Source organism: Nicotiana tabacum, chromosome 1, assembly GCF_000715075.1.
Source record: "Nicotiana tabacum cultivar K326 chromosome 1, ASM71507v2, whole genome shotgun sequence".
Taxonomy (NCBI): domain Eukaryota; kingdom Viridiplantae; phylum Streptophyta; class Magnoliopsida; order Solanales; family Solanaceae; genus Nicotiana; species Nicotiana tabacum.
In genome coordinates, this window is record NC_134080.1 from 26,713,987 (window position 1) to 26,728,689 (window position 14,703).

The window sequence follows — 14,703 nt, forward strand, 5'->3', positions numbered from 1 at the left end:
ACAAAAATATTAAATAGGTAATATGCTAATAATTTCTATTAACAATATAATTATACTAAATATTGGATAATATAATAAACAAAAATACATAACAAAAAAGTTATTTGATGAGTAAAAAAGGTTTGTCTGCTAAATTTTCTTAAAAAAATAAAAGTTATTTGATGACTATATAAGTCTCTTTAATTCAATAGAGATTTTATTCATTAAAATTCATACAATATCTATTTTATTTATATATAATAGGAGAAGCAAATTATTGTGATAATTCCAAATGTAACATCAAAAAATTAACATAGTGTCAAATTTTAGGACAAAGCTCCAACAAATTTGAAGATTCAAAATTTATTTACAAAAAATGATTAAAAAAGACACAACAAAATTAACTACCTAAAATTAACTACTCAATATGGGTGCTATAATAAAGATAAATACAAAACAAAAAAGTTATTCGATGACTACATAAGACCCTTTAATTTAATCGAGAATTTGTTAATTAAAATTCACACAATATTATTGGGAACAATAGAATAAAATTTAAAATAAAATTATTTCAAGAGTAATAAAATATATATCTTCTTTATATTACAAAAATAAAGTAACAGAGAAAAAGAAAAAGGCACCGCATTAATCCAAGTGGTAGCCTAGAAAAAAACCACATGGCATAATTAGTTAATAACAAAGAAATTATTTATTAAAAATTAACAAATAAATTAACTACCTAAATAATCTACTCAAAAATGGGTGAGGATTGGTTCAGGATAGTTACTTTCTTTATTTTATTTTTTAAAATTATTTTCGTTTTTCTTTTTTGATATAAAAAGTGAATTTAATATTAAAATTCAAACAATTATTATTGAGAAAAATATAATAAAATTTAAAATAAAAAAATATTTTCAACAGTAATAAATATATATATCTTCTATTATATTACAAAAAAAATTAGTAGACAAAAATATTAAATAGGTAATATGCTAATAATTTCTATTAACAATATAATTATACTAAATATTGGATAATATAATAAACAAAAATACATAACAAAAAAGTTATTTGATGAGTAAAAAAGGTTTGTCTGCTAAATTTTCTTAAAAAAATAAAAGTTATTTGATGACTATATAAGTCTCTTTAATTCAATAGAGATTTTATTCATTAAAATTCATACAATATCTATTCTATTTATATATAATAGGAGAAGCAAATTATTGTGATAATTCCAAATGTAACATCAAAAAATTAACATAGTGTCAAATTTTAGGACAAAGCTCCAACAAATTTGAAGATTCAAAATTTATTTACAAAAAATGATTAAAAAAGACACAACAAAATTAACTACCTAAAATTAACTACTCAATATGGGTGCTATAATAAAGATAAATACAAAACAAAAAAGTTATTCGATGACTACATAAGACCCTTTAATTTAATCGAGAATTTGTTAATTAAAATTCACACAATATTATTGGGAACAATAGAATAAAATTTAAAATAAAATTATTTCAAGAGTAATAAAATATATATCTTCTTTATATTACAAAAATAAAGTAACAGAGAAAAATATTAAATAAAGTAATATGCTAATAAAAATTCCTATTAACAATGTAATAATACTAAATATTGGATGATATAATAAAGAAAAATACATAACAAAATGTTATTCGATACCTGTATAAGTCCCTTTGGTTTAATAGAGATACCATTCATTAAAATTTAGATAATATTATTAAGAATAGCATCATAAAACATAAAATAAAAAATATATTTCAACACTAATAAATTATATATCTTCTCTTATATTATAAAAAGAAAGCAAATAGACAAAAATATTAAACAAAGTAATATTCTAATAAATTTTTTCTATTAACAATGTAATAATACTAAACATTGGATAATATAATAAAGAAAAATATAGAACAAAAAACGTATTTACTGACTATACAAGTACTTTTAATTTAATAAAGATTTTATTATTAAGTATATCGCATTGACAAATAAGATGACAATTGAAATTTATTAAAGCAATACGATCTAATAGGATCAAACAAGCCCGATCACAATTTAATTTAATTAATATTTTTCAATATTGATCGCGCATGATAATGGTTCATGCTAGTAGCTAGTAGTGATTTGTAGTGGCGATTATGATTGGGGATGGTGGTGGTGGGTGATGATAGTTAATAATGTCGGGTGGTGGTTTGTGATGGAGGAAGATGGTGGTAGGTAGGGGTGTTCATAAAAATCCGAAAACCCGAACCAAACCGAAAACCAAACCAAACCGATACTTTTTGGTTTGGTTTAGTTTTGGTTTTGAAATTTTAAAACCGATCAAATTTGGTTTGGTTTTGGTTTTAATAAAAAAAAAACGAACCAATCCGAATATAGAAGTAGCTATTTTAAATTTATTATTACACTTATATATATATATATGTATTTTTTTTATACACAATTTCAAAATTTTTATAGTAAATGTTAATCGTTTGCACTTTTAGTACAGGTCTTTACTTTTACATTCTAGTTTGATTGGTAGTTTTCTTTTGTTAAGTGTAAGAATCTATTTCATGTTAAAAATAATATATTTTTAATTGAGTCCTTCAATTATTCATCACTATTTGATTCAATTATCATCAATATATCTTGGTAAATAATAGATTTCTCAAAGGGTAATTGATTTGATAGTGTTACGTTGAAAATGTGATCGCCGAAATATGTGTTTGGTAGTGTATGTCTTATATTTAAGAAAAAACCGACAAATAACCGAAAAAACTGAAAAACCGACAGAATCAAGAAAAACCGATTTAATTGGTTTGGTTTGGTTCTAATATTTGAAAAACCGACTAACTTGGTTTAGTTCTTTTTACGGAAAAATCGACCCAAACCGAACCATGAACACCCCTAGTGGTAGGTTTACCACATAGGCGGTGCCGGTTGTGGTTGTTAATGGTGATGAGGTGGTTGGTTGTGGTAGTTGAGGTGGATAAGTGTTGACTGTGGGTGAGAATGAAAGTGGTCGGAGTGGTGGGGATGGTAGATGGTGATGGTCGATAATGGTGGCGGCTATGATTGAGGATGATGGTGGCGTGGTGGTGGTGGTGGCATGATGGTAGTTGATAATGGTAGGCGGTGACGACAGTTAATAATGAGTATGTGATAGTATTTTAATGAAATTAAGTCTCTGTTATAGATCTTAATCACACAAACCTATTTAGACCCATTAAGTGATTGTAAAGTAAAAAAAATAAATACTTAATGATTAAAATCTGAATAATTAAGATTCAAATTTTAAAAACAAACAAATTTAATGTATGATGTCTGAATGATTAAGATTAAGACCTCCATCAAGTGCAAACAAATGATGCCCAAGGAAACTTTTGTAGTTGCTTCCATGAATTTAGTTTCCAATTATTTGGCAGTTAACATATCCAATTTAATAAAAGGTAGTAGAGACATTTTATGCTTTATATATTAAAACTTTTCCTATAAAAATAGATAATAATATTTGGTCATATCTTATTTACAGCGGTAACTCCTGTTTTATCCAATTTCTTTTACTGTCTTTCACTCGGACAGTTTCCAGAAATGGTTACAGTTACAAAAATTGTCAGTAAGCAGAAGACCACCAACGCCATTTTCCATTCATGAACCCTTAAATTGTTGCTCCCACTCAAATATCTTAACAAACCCACGTTCACATTATTTGTTAATCAAATGCCTCTTCAATTTTCATCACATTACTGGAATCGGTAGCTGACTCATTGCTTCCTTCTCCCTCTGTTTCTACACCTTTTTTTTTCTGGTATTTTTTTTGCTAGCAATCCCATTTTTTGTTTGCTTCTTTTGAAGATATTACTGTTTCAATGAGTTTATGTGAAATGCTTTGAAGTTTTCTGAATTTTTACTAATTTTTCCCACTTTTCCCCCTTTTTCGGGCTCTTCATTTCTTTGCTGAGTATTTTGCATTTTTGCATTTTGTGAACTGTTTTTCATACTTTTTGCATATTTGTTTATGGTAGGAAAGCAGCTGGTTGTGTGGTGTGTGGTGTGTGGTGAAGGATTAACTATCATCTAGTTCCCTGAAGTGGAAACGTGGAAGTTCATTCTCAAAATCGGCATGGTTTAGTTCCTTATTCTCTGCTTTTTCCTAGCATGATAAACCCTAATGTGCTCTAAATTCTTTGTCTGTTGTAGCTTAGCTTCACTTTGTTTTCTGAAATATTTTTAATTTTTAATTCTAGGAATAATCCCTTTATTCTACTCCACCACCTTTTCTGGGGGCCCCTTTGGTAAATGGGTTGTGAATATGTTAAGGGCTATCTAGAATTTGAATCTTCTTCAGCTGACATTTTACTTATTGTTTTTTTGGTTTCCCACCCGGCGTCCGGTATCCGCATTGGAGTCCGACTATATAAAAGTCTCATCCACTGCACCACATCCTTTGGTGGTGACATTTTACTTATTGTTATTGGTATATTTTGTATACAATGTAGTCTAAACATCGAGGGCGGATGTAGAGTGTAATGTCTTTGGCTCGGACCCCGTATATGTGTTAAAAAATTCACTATAAATAAGTACAAATACTGATTTCGAGCCCAGTAAGTCACTGGAGTTGTGGTAGAATCCAAACTTGAATCCGCATAGTTCAAGTTCTAGATCATACCGGGTTCGTACTTTTTGCTCTTGGAGAAAATAGAAGTTTCAGTCATTATCATTTAGAGTTTTAGGCTAAGATAGCAAGAAAGGCCCCAAGATGAATATCCATCAAGGTCATTAACAGAATTTGGTTAGAAAAATGTCACATGACCCGTGTGACCTTTTTTTTATTTTTTATTTTTATTATTATTTTTTTCTTAAAATTGTTTCTTGTCTTTTTAATTTGAGTACTCATATGTGAAGCTCAAAATTTTGTCTCACTTCTCATTCACCACATAAAAGCAAATTAGTTAGAAGATACTTAACCAAAAAGATTTTAACAATGTAAGTACCGAAAAACAACTCACACTTAAAACTGGTAGAGAATCAGAATGTTATCCAACTTTCAATGATCATAGTATGTCACATAAAGCTTTTGCTTCTCCGTTATCTATTAATTCTAATATAAAGTATTTGTTGTTTCAGCATTTCAACTAGCCAAAACAAGGATTCATTCATTTGGTGGAGGATGGTGTCACTTTCAAATAATGGTTTATCCGATGAATGCATGAAGAAGCGGCCATCAGAAAATGGTTATCACACCTTGCATTTTGGCGTTACTCCAAAACATAAAGTTCGAAAAGTCTGGGCTGTGCGGGATTTCCCCTCAGGTTGTTGTAGAAATGCTCCAAAAATTGACTTGAGCCACAAGGAAAATGCTGTGGTCACCATCAGTGAAAATATAGCGGATAAGCTGGTGGCTCATGGTGGGAATGGTCCTAACAACGGGATTGAGTTCTGTTCTGTTGAAGTTGTGGACTGTCTCTCTAACATCCAAGAGAATGAAGAATTGGATAAGTTGGCCGAGAACGCATTAGCCAAAACCACGAGTGTGGTAGAAAACAGGGTGGAAGAACCAACAAGTCATGCCAGATCTCTTGGATTTGAGTTGTCTAAAGATATTGAAAGTAGTGAAATGTCATTGCTCAAGAAAGCAAAAGTCATTCAGTGTGATGAATTGGTGAAGGAAGTTGATGGGGAGAGAAGTTCAATTTTGGTTAAAAATGTGGTCAGTATGACTGATGGGGCAATTCCTGTTTGTGATGTGAAAACTTTCTCACCACCTCAGTGGCCAGTCAAGAATGGAAATGCTGCAGATAACAGTTCCTCCTTGCCAAAGAATAAGTACTGCCAAAGAAGAGTCTTCGCTGTTCGTGACTTCCCTCCATTTTGTGGAAGAAATGCTCCTATGCCAACTGAACAAGATCGCTTGGGTGGTAATGAAGCAAGCAAGAGAGTGGTTGTGCTCGATAAGGAAGTTACAGAAAATGAATCGATTGAGACGTCGAAAAATGTTATGGGTACTGGGACATCGCACATGAAGTTGACTGCAAGTCAAGAAGCTGATTCTTTGAGTAAGATAGAGGTTACTGGTTCCAAATGTAGCTTAATGGAACGAACAACAGTTTGCATTGAAAATCCCGAAGGTGTCCATGACAGTTATATTGGGAGGAGCCAACTTGAAAGAACTATAATTTTGCCAGAGACAGTGACGAAAAAGGAGAATGATGATGCAGGAAAAATTGTGGGGAAGGAGAATATCGTATATTCACAGAATGAGTGTGAAAAGGCTACTACTGCAAGGCATGCTCTTGGTTCTGTAAATGAAAATATTAGGCCAATTGTGCATGATCTGATGGCAGAGCCATACTGTCCCTGGAAGCAGATGAATCAAACTAGTTTAGATGGTGTGACGAGGAGAAACCAAGTTCAAAAGCCTAACATGCATCGGCAGAAGAAATCCTTAGCTGTTGCCAGAAAAAGTATTCCTAAAACAAAATTTTCACGGAGACAATTTGGCAGGACTAAATCAGGTTTCATTGGTGAAGTTGCGGAAGGATATTCAAATGCACTGGTTGCCAGCAACGGTAGAGCATGTGGTTTGAATAGGGAGGCACTACCTGAAGAATCTCCAATTGGACGGGGGCACCGTGAATTTAATGTGAATCTGCCCCCTTTTGGTTCCAGCAGCAATGATGCTCGTAGTAAAGTCAGAGAGACTCTTCGTCTGTTTCAGTCTATTTGTAGAAAAATCTTGCGAGGGGAAGAATCAAATGGAGAAGTAAAACCTAAGCAAAAAGATAAAAAGAACAGAAGGATTGATATTCAAGCATCGAATTTTATCAAAGAAAAAGGGAAGGAAGTTAATACAGGACCCCGGATACTGGGAGAAGTTCCAGGAGTTGAAGTAGGAGATGCGTTCCAATACAGGGTTGAACTTGCTCTTGTGGGAGTTCATCGCTTATATCAAGCCGGTATTGATTTCCTGAACAATGGAGGAATGCTGGTTGCAACTAGCATTGTTGCTTCAGGGGGCTATGACGATGATTTGGGAGATGCTGATGAGCTGATTTATTCTGGGCAAGGTGGAAATTTGACTGGCAAGGACAAAATCCGTGAAGACCAGAAACTTGTGAAAGGTAATTTAGCCTTGAAGAATAGTATAGCTACAAGGAATCCTGTTCGGGTGATTCGTGGATCTAAGGCTGAATCCACAGATGGAAGAGCTAATTTGGTGACAACTTATGTGTACGATGGCTTGTACACTGTTCAAAATTATTGGACAGAACGAGGGCCACATGGTAAGATGGTCTTTATGTTTAAGTTGGTGAGAATTCCCGGACAAGCAGCGCTTACTTGGAGAGAAGTAAAGTCATCAAGAAAGTCCAAAGTGCGGCATGGTGTTTGTGTTCCTGATATTACAGAAGGAAAGGAGTCATTGCCAATAACTGCTGTGAATACAATTGATGGTGAGAAACCCCCACCATTCAATTACATCAAGAAGATGATATATCCGGATGGTTTCCACCCTGCTCCACCTAAAGGCTGTGATTGTATTGGTAGATGTTCTGATGCCAAGAGGTGCTCATGTGCAGTTAAAAATGGAGGCGAGATCCCATACAACCGCAATGGGGCTATTGTTGAAGTTAAGCCTCTTGTGTATGAGTGTGGTCCTTTATGTAAGTGCCCTCCTTCGTGCTATAATAGAGTGAGCCAACATGGTATTAAAATTCCGCTGGAGATCTTCAAGACAGATACAAGGGGCTGGGGTGTGAGAGCTGTAACTTCTATCTCTTCAGGAACCTTTATCTGTGAGTATGTAGGAGAAATTCTTGAGGACAGAGAAGCCGAACAAAGAATTGGTAGTGATGAATATCTTTTTGATATTGGAAAGAACTATAGTGATTGTACTGCTAACTCTTCTGGACAAGCAGACCTAAATGAATTAGCAGATGAGGGTGGTTTTACCATTGATGCAGCGCACTATGGAAATATTGGACGATTTATCAATCATAGTTGTTCACCCAACTTGTATGCACAGAATGTTGTTTATGATCACGAGGATAAGAAAATGCCTCATATCATGCTATTCGCAGCAGATAATATTCCTCCCTTGAAGGAGCTTTCTTACCATTACAACTATGCTGTGGATCAGGTTTATGACTCTGATGGCAAGATCAAGGTGAAGAGGTGCTTTTGTGGATCTTCAGACTGTACTGGTAGGATGTACTAGGATTCGTAAAGTTCCGCTACTGTAGTTGAATGGAAGAATTACTCATATGTCATTGTCTTTTTTAGACCTGAAATATGTTTCTGAATAGTGTTACCAAGTCAATTTGTGCAATTGCATGAGTGGCTGCTTGTTCAAGTGTATTCTCTTATGTAATGGAGCTACAAACCTCTTTTGTACCTACTGCATCGTCTTGATGCCGTCAATGAAGCTTCTTACTTTATAAAAAGCTTGTATAGGCTGACTAGTGTGATCCCATTCGGAACCAGACATTTTTGCACCAGTACTCGGCCTTTTTGTTTGATCTTTTAGACAACTTTATGAATCGGTTAATTTGCTTTCTCATCTCCTAATTACATGAATCAGGTTTCACTTTACTCTTTTCAGTTGCCAAGAATAGCATTTTACATCTCTAGTGGAGGATGCAGGATTTCTGCGGTTGACATGTAAGGAAATGTCAAGACAAACTGCACGAATAACACAAGATACGGCAATGTTTTATTTCATATTCTCTTTACAACAATACACGAATTTCAGCCTTATTATTAACAAACAAACATTTGGTTAAACCACAATGGCTGATGACCTACACAAACTTCATTTGACTCCAAACCATAACAGAGAAATTACAAACTAGCGAATTATATATACTTGTTCAAGGAATCTGAATGTCAGTTTCATAGGCAGATCCAGCCTTCCAGTGATCAGGGATAACAGTCTTGTCAGACTGCACCCATTTGGTTTTTCCATCTTCTTTTATTTGGATCTTCAGCTTCAGATTTCCCTTTGGTGGGTTGGACAAGTCGAATACTGCTCCATATGACCTCCTCATTGCTATCCATTTGTGGCTTTTTTCCTGTGTATATCAACCCATAATTTTAATATCAAAAACTAAGAATAATTTATTCATACGTATTCAATCAATTCATTTTAGTATATTCTTTTGTTCAATGGTCGGTATCCATTTTCCAAATTAGAGCTTATACATATTAATAGCTAGCTACTCAATTGCTTAAACTAAGAATGCCTAGGGGCGGCCCTTCCCTAAAGCAGGTAAAACAACTGCTTTAGACCTCACATTTGTGGGGCTCTATTGTTTTTTATTACACCTAATCGGCTATATATAAGTTAAAAAGAAATTTCGTGAATGGAAAAAGTAAAATTACATGGGAAGTTGTATAAAAAGAGAAAACAAATTTGACCTATATTGTCAATTGAGAAAGACTTATTAAAAGAAATTGATTATAAGATAATTATTAATAACTTTGCATCTAAAAAAGTAGAAAAATAGACTTCAAATAAGATAATAATATTTTTTTTTTAAAAACGTTAAAGGCCCCTCATTAAAGTTTGGCTTTAGGCCACAAAATTTGCCGGGCCGCTCCTGAGAATACACAGTGAATATATAATAATATTTATTATCCATGTATAATCAATGTATAATTTATGTATATCGAAAAGTATATAATGAATCTAACTGGCTATTTGTGTAAAGATTCCAAAATTAATCATCAAATTGAAGTTTAGAAATGGGCATATATAGTAGATATACCTCGTATATTTCTACGGCTAGGATATCAGCGTAACCACCGTTGTTCAATAGAAGTATGGCAAGGTAGCCATTATAGTTGCTATGTTCATTGACCTTGATAATGAGATTGCCATATTTGCAAGAAACTCTTTTGTAATCGACATCGACCACGCCCTTTGGGAACAACATGTGAGCTAACTTAGGATGTTTAGCCATTTTGGCGAAAGCATCTGAGCTTAGAATGAAGTCAGTTCCTGGCCCTTCTCCACTGTCTGTCACCTTCACCTTAACTCCCACGTCACTGCATAGTGCCTTGTCCTTGCACCTCACCTGTTAATATTTCGTGTCGGAAATACTGGGTTAAATTGAAGTTATAGAAGATAATTATTAAACTCTATTCGGCTCTACTTGCAATAAAATCTTATAATCAGCTATATATACTTTGTGAAACACACATGTATAGACTTAGGAAATTTGGGTCCACCATAAAGGTGAAAATAACACGTACTAGACAGTTTTTGGACTGACAATTGAAAAATAGTCAGCGTTTGCAAGTTCATTAAAAAATAGCGACTATTAATTTGCTGAAACACAGAAAGTTCCTCCAGCATAATATGCTGGATTATGGAGCTCATGCGTATAAACTTCCAGCATATTATGGTGAACTCCCGCACATTATGACATTCAACACATTATGTTGGAATCTCATATGTAAAATATTCGAACTCCAGCATATTATGCTAGAATTTTTTCGGATTTTAAGGATATTTTTGTTCAAATTTTATCTTTATGTGAAAAAGTAGCTAAATTCCCATTACTTTCGAAACTGTGACTATTTTTCAATTACCAATTGTAAATCTGGCTATTTCCAACTTTTTTTCCTATATAAGGGAGTGTTTTAAGGCCCGTTAGAGTTATTAGTTAACCTTACTATTCTCTATATAAGTACACTTATATAGTACAATGACTTATATAGTACAATGAAATATACTCTCTGCACTATAGTTTTACGCTCTTTCTTTCTCAATCCCACTCAGGGTTAGGTGGTTACTCCAACATATCGTGATAACCATCGCCGCCCGCCGGTCAGTAATTCCAGCCGCGGTTCGCTTGCTCCCGCTACGAAGAACAAATAATTTCTCTTTTACGTTTTACGCGCTATCTACTTAGCATAGATTAACGTAATCCTTCATAGACTTTAATTATGACGTAAAGTAATATGCAAGTATTTAGTAGTACCTGATAACATGCACCACAACCAACTCCATTCTTATAGAGTTTCCAGGATGCGGCGGTAACCAGCCCATCATTCACATTTCTGCCATACTCTCCATAACCACAAGCTCCACCTGTTCAAATATTGCAAATTCAAATGTTAATAAAGCAGTTATACAAGAAACTAAAAACAGTTGAAGAAACAAGTCAACTTACTTGGTGTTCCTTTGCCATCGGAGGTCTTATAAAATGTAGCTTTGGAATCATAGCTCTGAGTACCATAGCAAAGTGCAGGCAAAAGCAAAATCATGCAGATCATAAGAGTGGAAAAATAGTTGACAGAAATAGCCATGTTTTCTTGTAATTGTGCTTACTAGAAGATAGACTTGAAATGGATGCTAAAAATGTAAAGAAACTAGTTTTTGGATGAAGAGAAGTGCAGGAATGAAAATCCCTATTTATAGTTGAGTGTCCTAAGGGCAACTATTGACTTTACTTCATGGCCAACTTTGTAATAGTCTTAATTAGCTTTAATTTGATACGTAACCAAATATTCAAAGTACCATATGGTTTTGGTCTTCTGACCCAATTATAAAATTTAGATTATCAGATCATGGAAAAATACTTGCTTTCTGATGTTAATTCCCATAGTTTTAAAATAGATTAGCGATACTTGGTGCTAGAACAAGCCATTATTTCTAATTAATCAATGGGTGGCGCTTTCTTTTCTCGCGTACGTTTGCTTGACTATATATTTATCTTAAAATCTGGTTTGGGAACAGCTCATTGTTTGGGAATTTAAGTCATATGTCGTACAGGAATGTCTTTATTAATCTTTATTAATTTATTGTTTAATCGCTAGACTTGTAATTTATGTTTTTTTAGACTAGGCATACACTTCTAATTATAATTTTTGTATAAAATCCCTATTTATAGTTGAGTGTCCTAAGGAAGGTATTGACTTTGTATTAATCTTGGCTTTATCCAAAAATAAATATTCAAAGTACCATATGTTTTTGTGCTTATAAAATATGGATCACACCATGGATTTTTTTTCAATTCTGATTTTAGTGTAAGCTAACAATTTCACGACCTTCTGCAAAACAACAAATAGCTAAAGATGAAAACAACTCATTGATTAGGAGTGTAAAGTCATATGGCATCGAGGAATTAATATCTTTATTTCTTGTTTAATCACTAGACTTGTAATTCAGTAATCAGACTGGCTATAGACTTGTTATAATTTGTGAATGGCATACCACACATGCTATCTTCGAGTTCAAATTGTTTTTCCACATTTTCATGGCTTTTTGTTGAGCTAATGGAGTACTTGGCTTCTAAGCTAAAGCACAAATAGTTACACATAGCAGTAGCAGTTGTTTATTTAATTTGTTCATTTGGGCCATTTTATATATTAGGCTATTTTTGTAGTAATTGTATTTAGTGGTCGCAGTATTGCCGGGTTGGCAGTTTTATGCCTAGACTATAAATAGAGTATGGTGGCTGTTTGTAAGACCGATCGAGTCATTATTCTTTACACTCTAAGAGACAGATAATAAAATAGAGCTTTTTCTCTCTAAAGATACATTCAAAACCCTAATCAAATCCCTTCAATTTCTGCTCATCTCACAATGTTTTCATGGTATTAGAGCGGTGATTCTGGTGCATCTCGTGCTGCTTGTTCTTCCGATCCTACCCCGGTCAAGTTTGGTTGTGTTTTCTTGTCTTCGATTGTTTGAAAAATCGGAGATTTTTCTTTCAAAAGGAGCGAAATTTTTGTCGATCTATACTCTACACCAGTGTTAGGGTTATTTTCTGAAGTTTTGGGTTGAGGCTCGACAAGTGTTCATTTGCTCAGTGTTTGGAGATATGGTTACAAATGTTTTCCTTTATTTGCAGACCGTTCTTCTCCGGTAGTGAAGAAGTTGGGTAAATTCGCTCCTCTTCTTATGTTTAGGACTGCTGCATGTATCTTTGTTTGTTGAAATCTTTGTTGCAATTTTTTCTACCTGTACTCGTCGTTTTGTCGATACCGTGTGATAGCCATGGGATCCACTAATACATTTTCTCCTGATACCTCAAGTATCCTGTTTGTACATTCCTCTGATATTCCTGGTATTTTGTTAGTTCCTACTCCTTTTTTGGGTAGTGATTTTAGGGGTTGGAGAAGGAAGATTATAGTTGCTTTATCTACTAAAAACAAGATAGCTTTTGTTGATGGTATATTCCCTCGACCTGTTACTGCTGGGCCTGAACACAAATTATAGGATAGGTGTAACAACATGGTAATATCATGATTGACAGGCTCATTATCCTCTGAGATAGTTGAAAGTGTGCAATACTCTGAGACTGCTCAGAGTATTTGAGTGCAATTACAAACTAGGTATGAGACTGCAAATAGGACCAAAATATTTGAACTAAAAAAGAAACTTTCCTATACTTCACAGGGTGCATTAGATATAACTTCATACTTTAATAAACTGAAGATGTTATGGGATGAGTTGGGAGTAATGTGTACTAACCATGGGCAAAGATGTACTTGTGCTGCAAAGCCTGGTATTCTGCACGAGGATGAGGAAAATAGGTTATTTCAGTTCCTCATGGGGTTAAATGAAACATGTATGAGGGTAAGGAGTAATCTTCTTATGATGCAACCTCCACCTATCCTTGACAATGCTTATAACATCCTTCCTAATGATGAAAAGTAGAGGCAAGTCCAGTTCTACTTTCAGTTAAACACTGACTTTATGTCCTTCAATATTAGTACATGGATTAAGCATGGCTTTGGTTTTGGTTTTAACCCTAGTGCCACTTCCAATCTTCCTCTTCCCAGACCATATGCACAAAGAATTAACTTTGATTAGAATAGAGCACCCATGTTCTGTAAATATTGCAAGAAATCTGGACATCTGGTTGACAAGTGTTATAAACTCCATGGGTATCCACATAATTCCAAGTTTAACAAGGGTAAAAAGGCTGCAGCTCATGCATCTACTGCAACACCTACTAACTATGAAGGTAGTGTTCTTGAACCTGCTGGCACTTTAGATGAGGGAATCAATGCTGCTTTCAATATTGATGGTCAGGGATCCATTATTCCTGAGCAAGCAGTAATATGATCAGTTGATGAATTTGTTACAATAGTCTCATATGGGGGATTCTTCCAATTTTCAAGCCAATCTCATGTGCTCTGCTAATTTTGCTGGTACTTTGTTAACTGAAAGCCCAGTTTGTGATTCTAAACTTTGCTTGCTTACTCTAATTAATTCTGTCACCTGAATAATAGATTCATGTGCTTATGATCACATGACTTCTAATAAAGAACTATTTTTTGATATTACACCTTTAACTATTCCTTACCTTGTAACTCTTCCTAATAAATACAAAGTGAAGGTGACCTCCACTGGTTCTTTTGCTTTGACTCGTTCAATCATACTTCATAATGTGTTATTCATTCCTTATTTCCAACACAACTTAATTTCGGTTCGTAAGCTAATCAAACAACTACATTGCATAGTGTTATTCACTACTACTTCTTGTCTATTGCATATATTACATGCCCCTTCTCTGAATATACCTCTGGATCTTGGTAAGGAGGAGGATGACCTGTACAAGTTCACTTGGGTGCAACCATCAGATTCTTCATTTTTTTCTACTTCCAATTCATGCAGCACTATTCCTGTATGCCTTGTAGTTGAATCTTGCAAATCTGTTTTTCCTTCTAGTTCCAAGAATGTTTCGAGTACTAGTTCTTCTTTGTGTA

General features: G+C 34.0%; 3 protein-coding genes across 5 annotated transcripts; 2 read left to right on the forward strand and 1 right to left on the reverse strand.

The window, feature by feature from the left end:
* The first annotated feature begins 3,569 nt into the window (after nt 1-3,569).
* LOC107832482 (histone-lysine N-methyltransferase, H3 lysine-9 specific SUVH6-like) lies at nt 3,570-8,441 on the forward strand. 3 transcript variants are annotated; one of them, XR_012707190.1, is made up of 4 exons: nt 3,570-3,790; nt 4,008-4,108; nt 5,110-8,316; nt 8,406-8,441. XR_012707190.1 is itself a non-coding variant. In XM_016660334.2 (3 exons), the coding sequence occupies exon 3, from the start codon at nt 5,153-5,155 to the stop codon at nt 8,195-8,197; it is 3,045 nt and encodes a 1,014-aa protein (XP_016515820.2). In that variant the 5' UTR covers nt 3,570-3,790; nt 4,008-4,108; nt 5,110-5,152; the 3' UTR covers nt 8,198-8,361. The 3 variants fall into 3 exon arrangements, 2 of the variants coding, with proteins under 2 accessions (XP_016515820.2, XP_075104964.1); XM_016660334.2 differs by lacking the exon at nt 8,406-8,441 and having other exon boundaries at nt 5,110-8,361; XM_075248863.1 differs by lacking the exon at nt 8,406-8,441 and having other exon boundaries at nt 3,570-3,737; nt 5,110-8,361.
* A 229-nt stretch (nt 8,442-8,670) lies between these two features.
* On the reverse strand, nt 8,671-11,374 carry LOC107832483 (expansin-like B1). The gene is made up of 4 exons (XM_016660335.2): nt 11,157-11,374; nt 10,965-11,074; nt 9,747-10,055; nt 8,671-9,050 (listed from the first exon to the last, which is right to left on the reverse strand). The coding sequence occupies exons 1-4, from the start codon at nt 11,290-11,292 to the stop codon at nt 8,850-8,852; spliced, it is 756 nt and encodes a 251-aa protein (XP_016515821.1). The 5' UTR covers nt 11,293-11,374; the 3' UTR covers nt 8,671-8,849.
* A 1,611-nt stretch (nt 11,375-12,985) lies between these two features.
* LOC142162241 (uncharacterized) lies at nt 12,986-13,648 on the forward strand. Its single transcript, XM_075218570.1, has 3 exons — nt 12,986-13,160; nt 13,245-13,298; nt 13,398-13,648. The coding sequence occupies exons 1-3, from the start codon at nt 12,986-12,988 to the stop codon at nt 13,646-13,648; spliced, it is 480 nt and encodes a 159-aa protein (XP_075074671.1).
* The last annotated feature ends 1,055 nt before the right edge of the window (nt 13,649-14,703 follow it).

Coding starts and splice junctions, on each gene's coding strand:
- LOC107832483 (XM_016660335.2), bottom strand. CDS start 11,292: ATGGCTATTTCTGTCAACTATTTTTCCACTCTTATGATCTGCATGATT. Junction 11,075..11,156: donor CGATGGCAAAGGAACACCAA/GTAAGTTGACTT, acceptor ATATTTGAACAG/GTGGAGCTTGTGGTTATGGA. Junction 9,051..9,746: donor TAGCCGTAGAAATATACGAG/GTATATCTACTA, acceptor TGATATACACAG/GAAAAAAGCCACAAATGGAT.
- LOC107832482 (XM_016660334.2), top strand. CDS start 5,153: ATGGTGTCACTTTCAAATAATGGTTTATCCGATGAATGCATGAAGAAG.
- LOC142162241 (XM_075218570.1), top strand. CDS start 12,986: ATGGGATCCACTAATACATTTTCTCCTGATACCTCAAGTATCCTGTTT. Junction 13,161..13,244: donor CAAGATAGCTTTTGTTGATG/GTATATTCCCTC, acceptor CATGATTGACAG/GCTCATTATCCTCTGAGATA. Junction 13,299..13,397: donor ATACTCTGAGACTGCTCAGA/GTATTTGAGTGC, acceptor AGGGTGCATTAG/ATATAACTTCATACTTTAAT.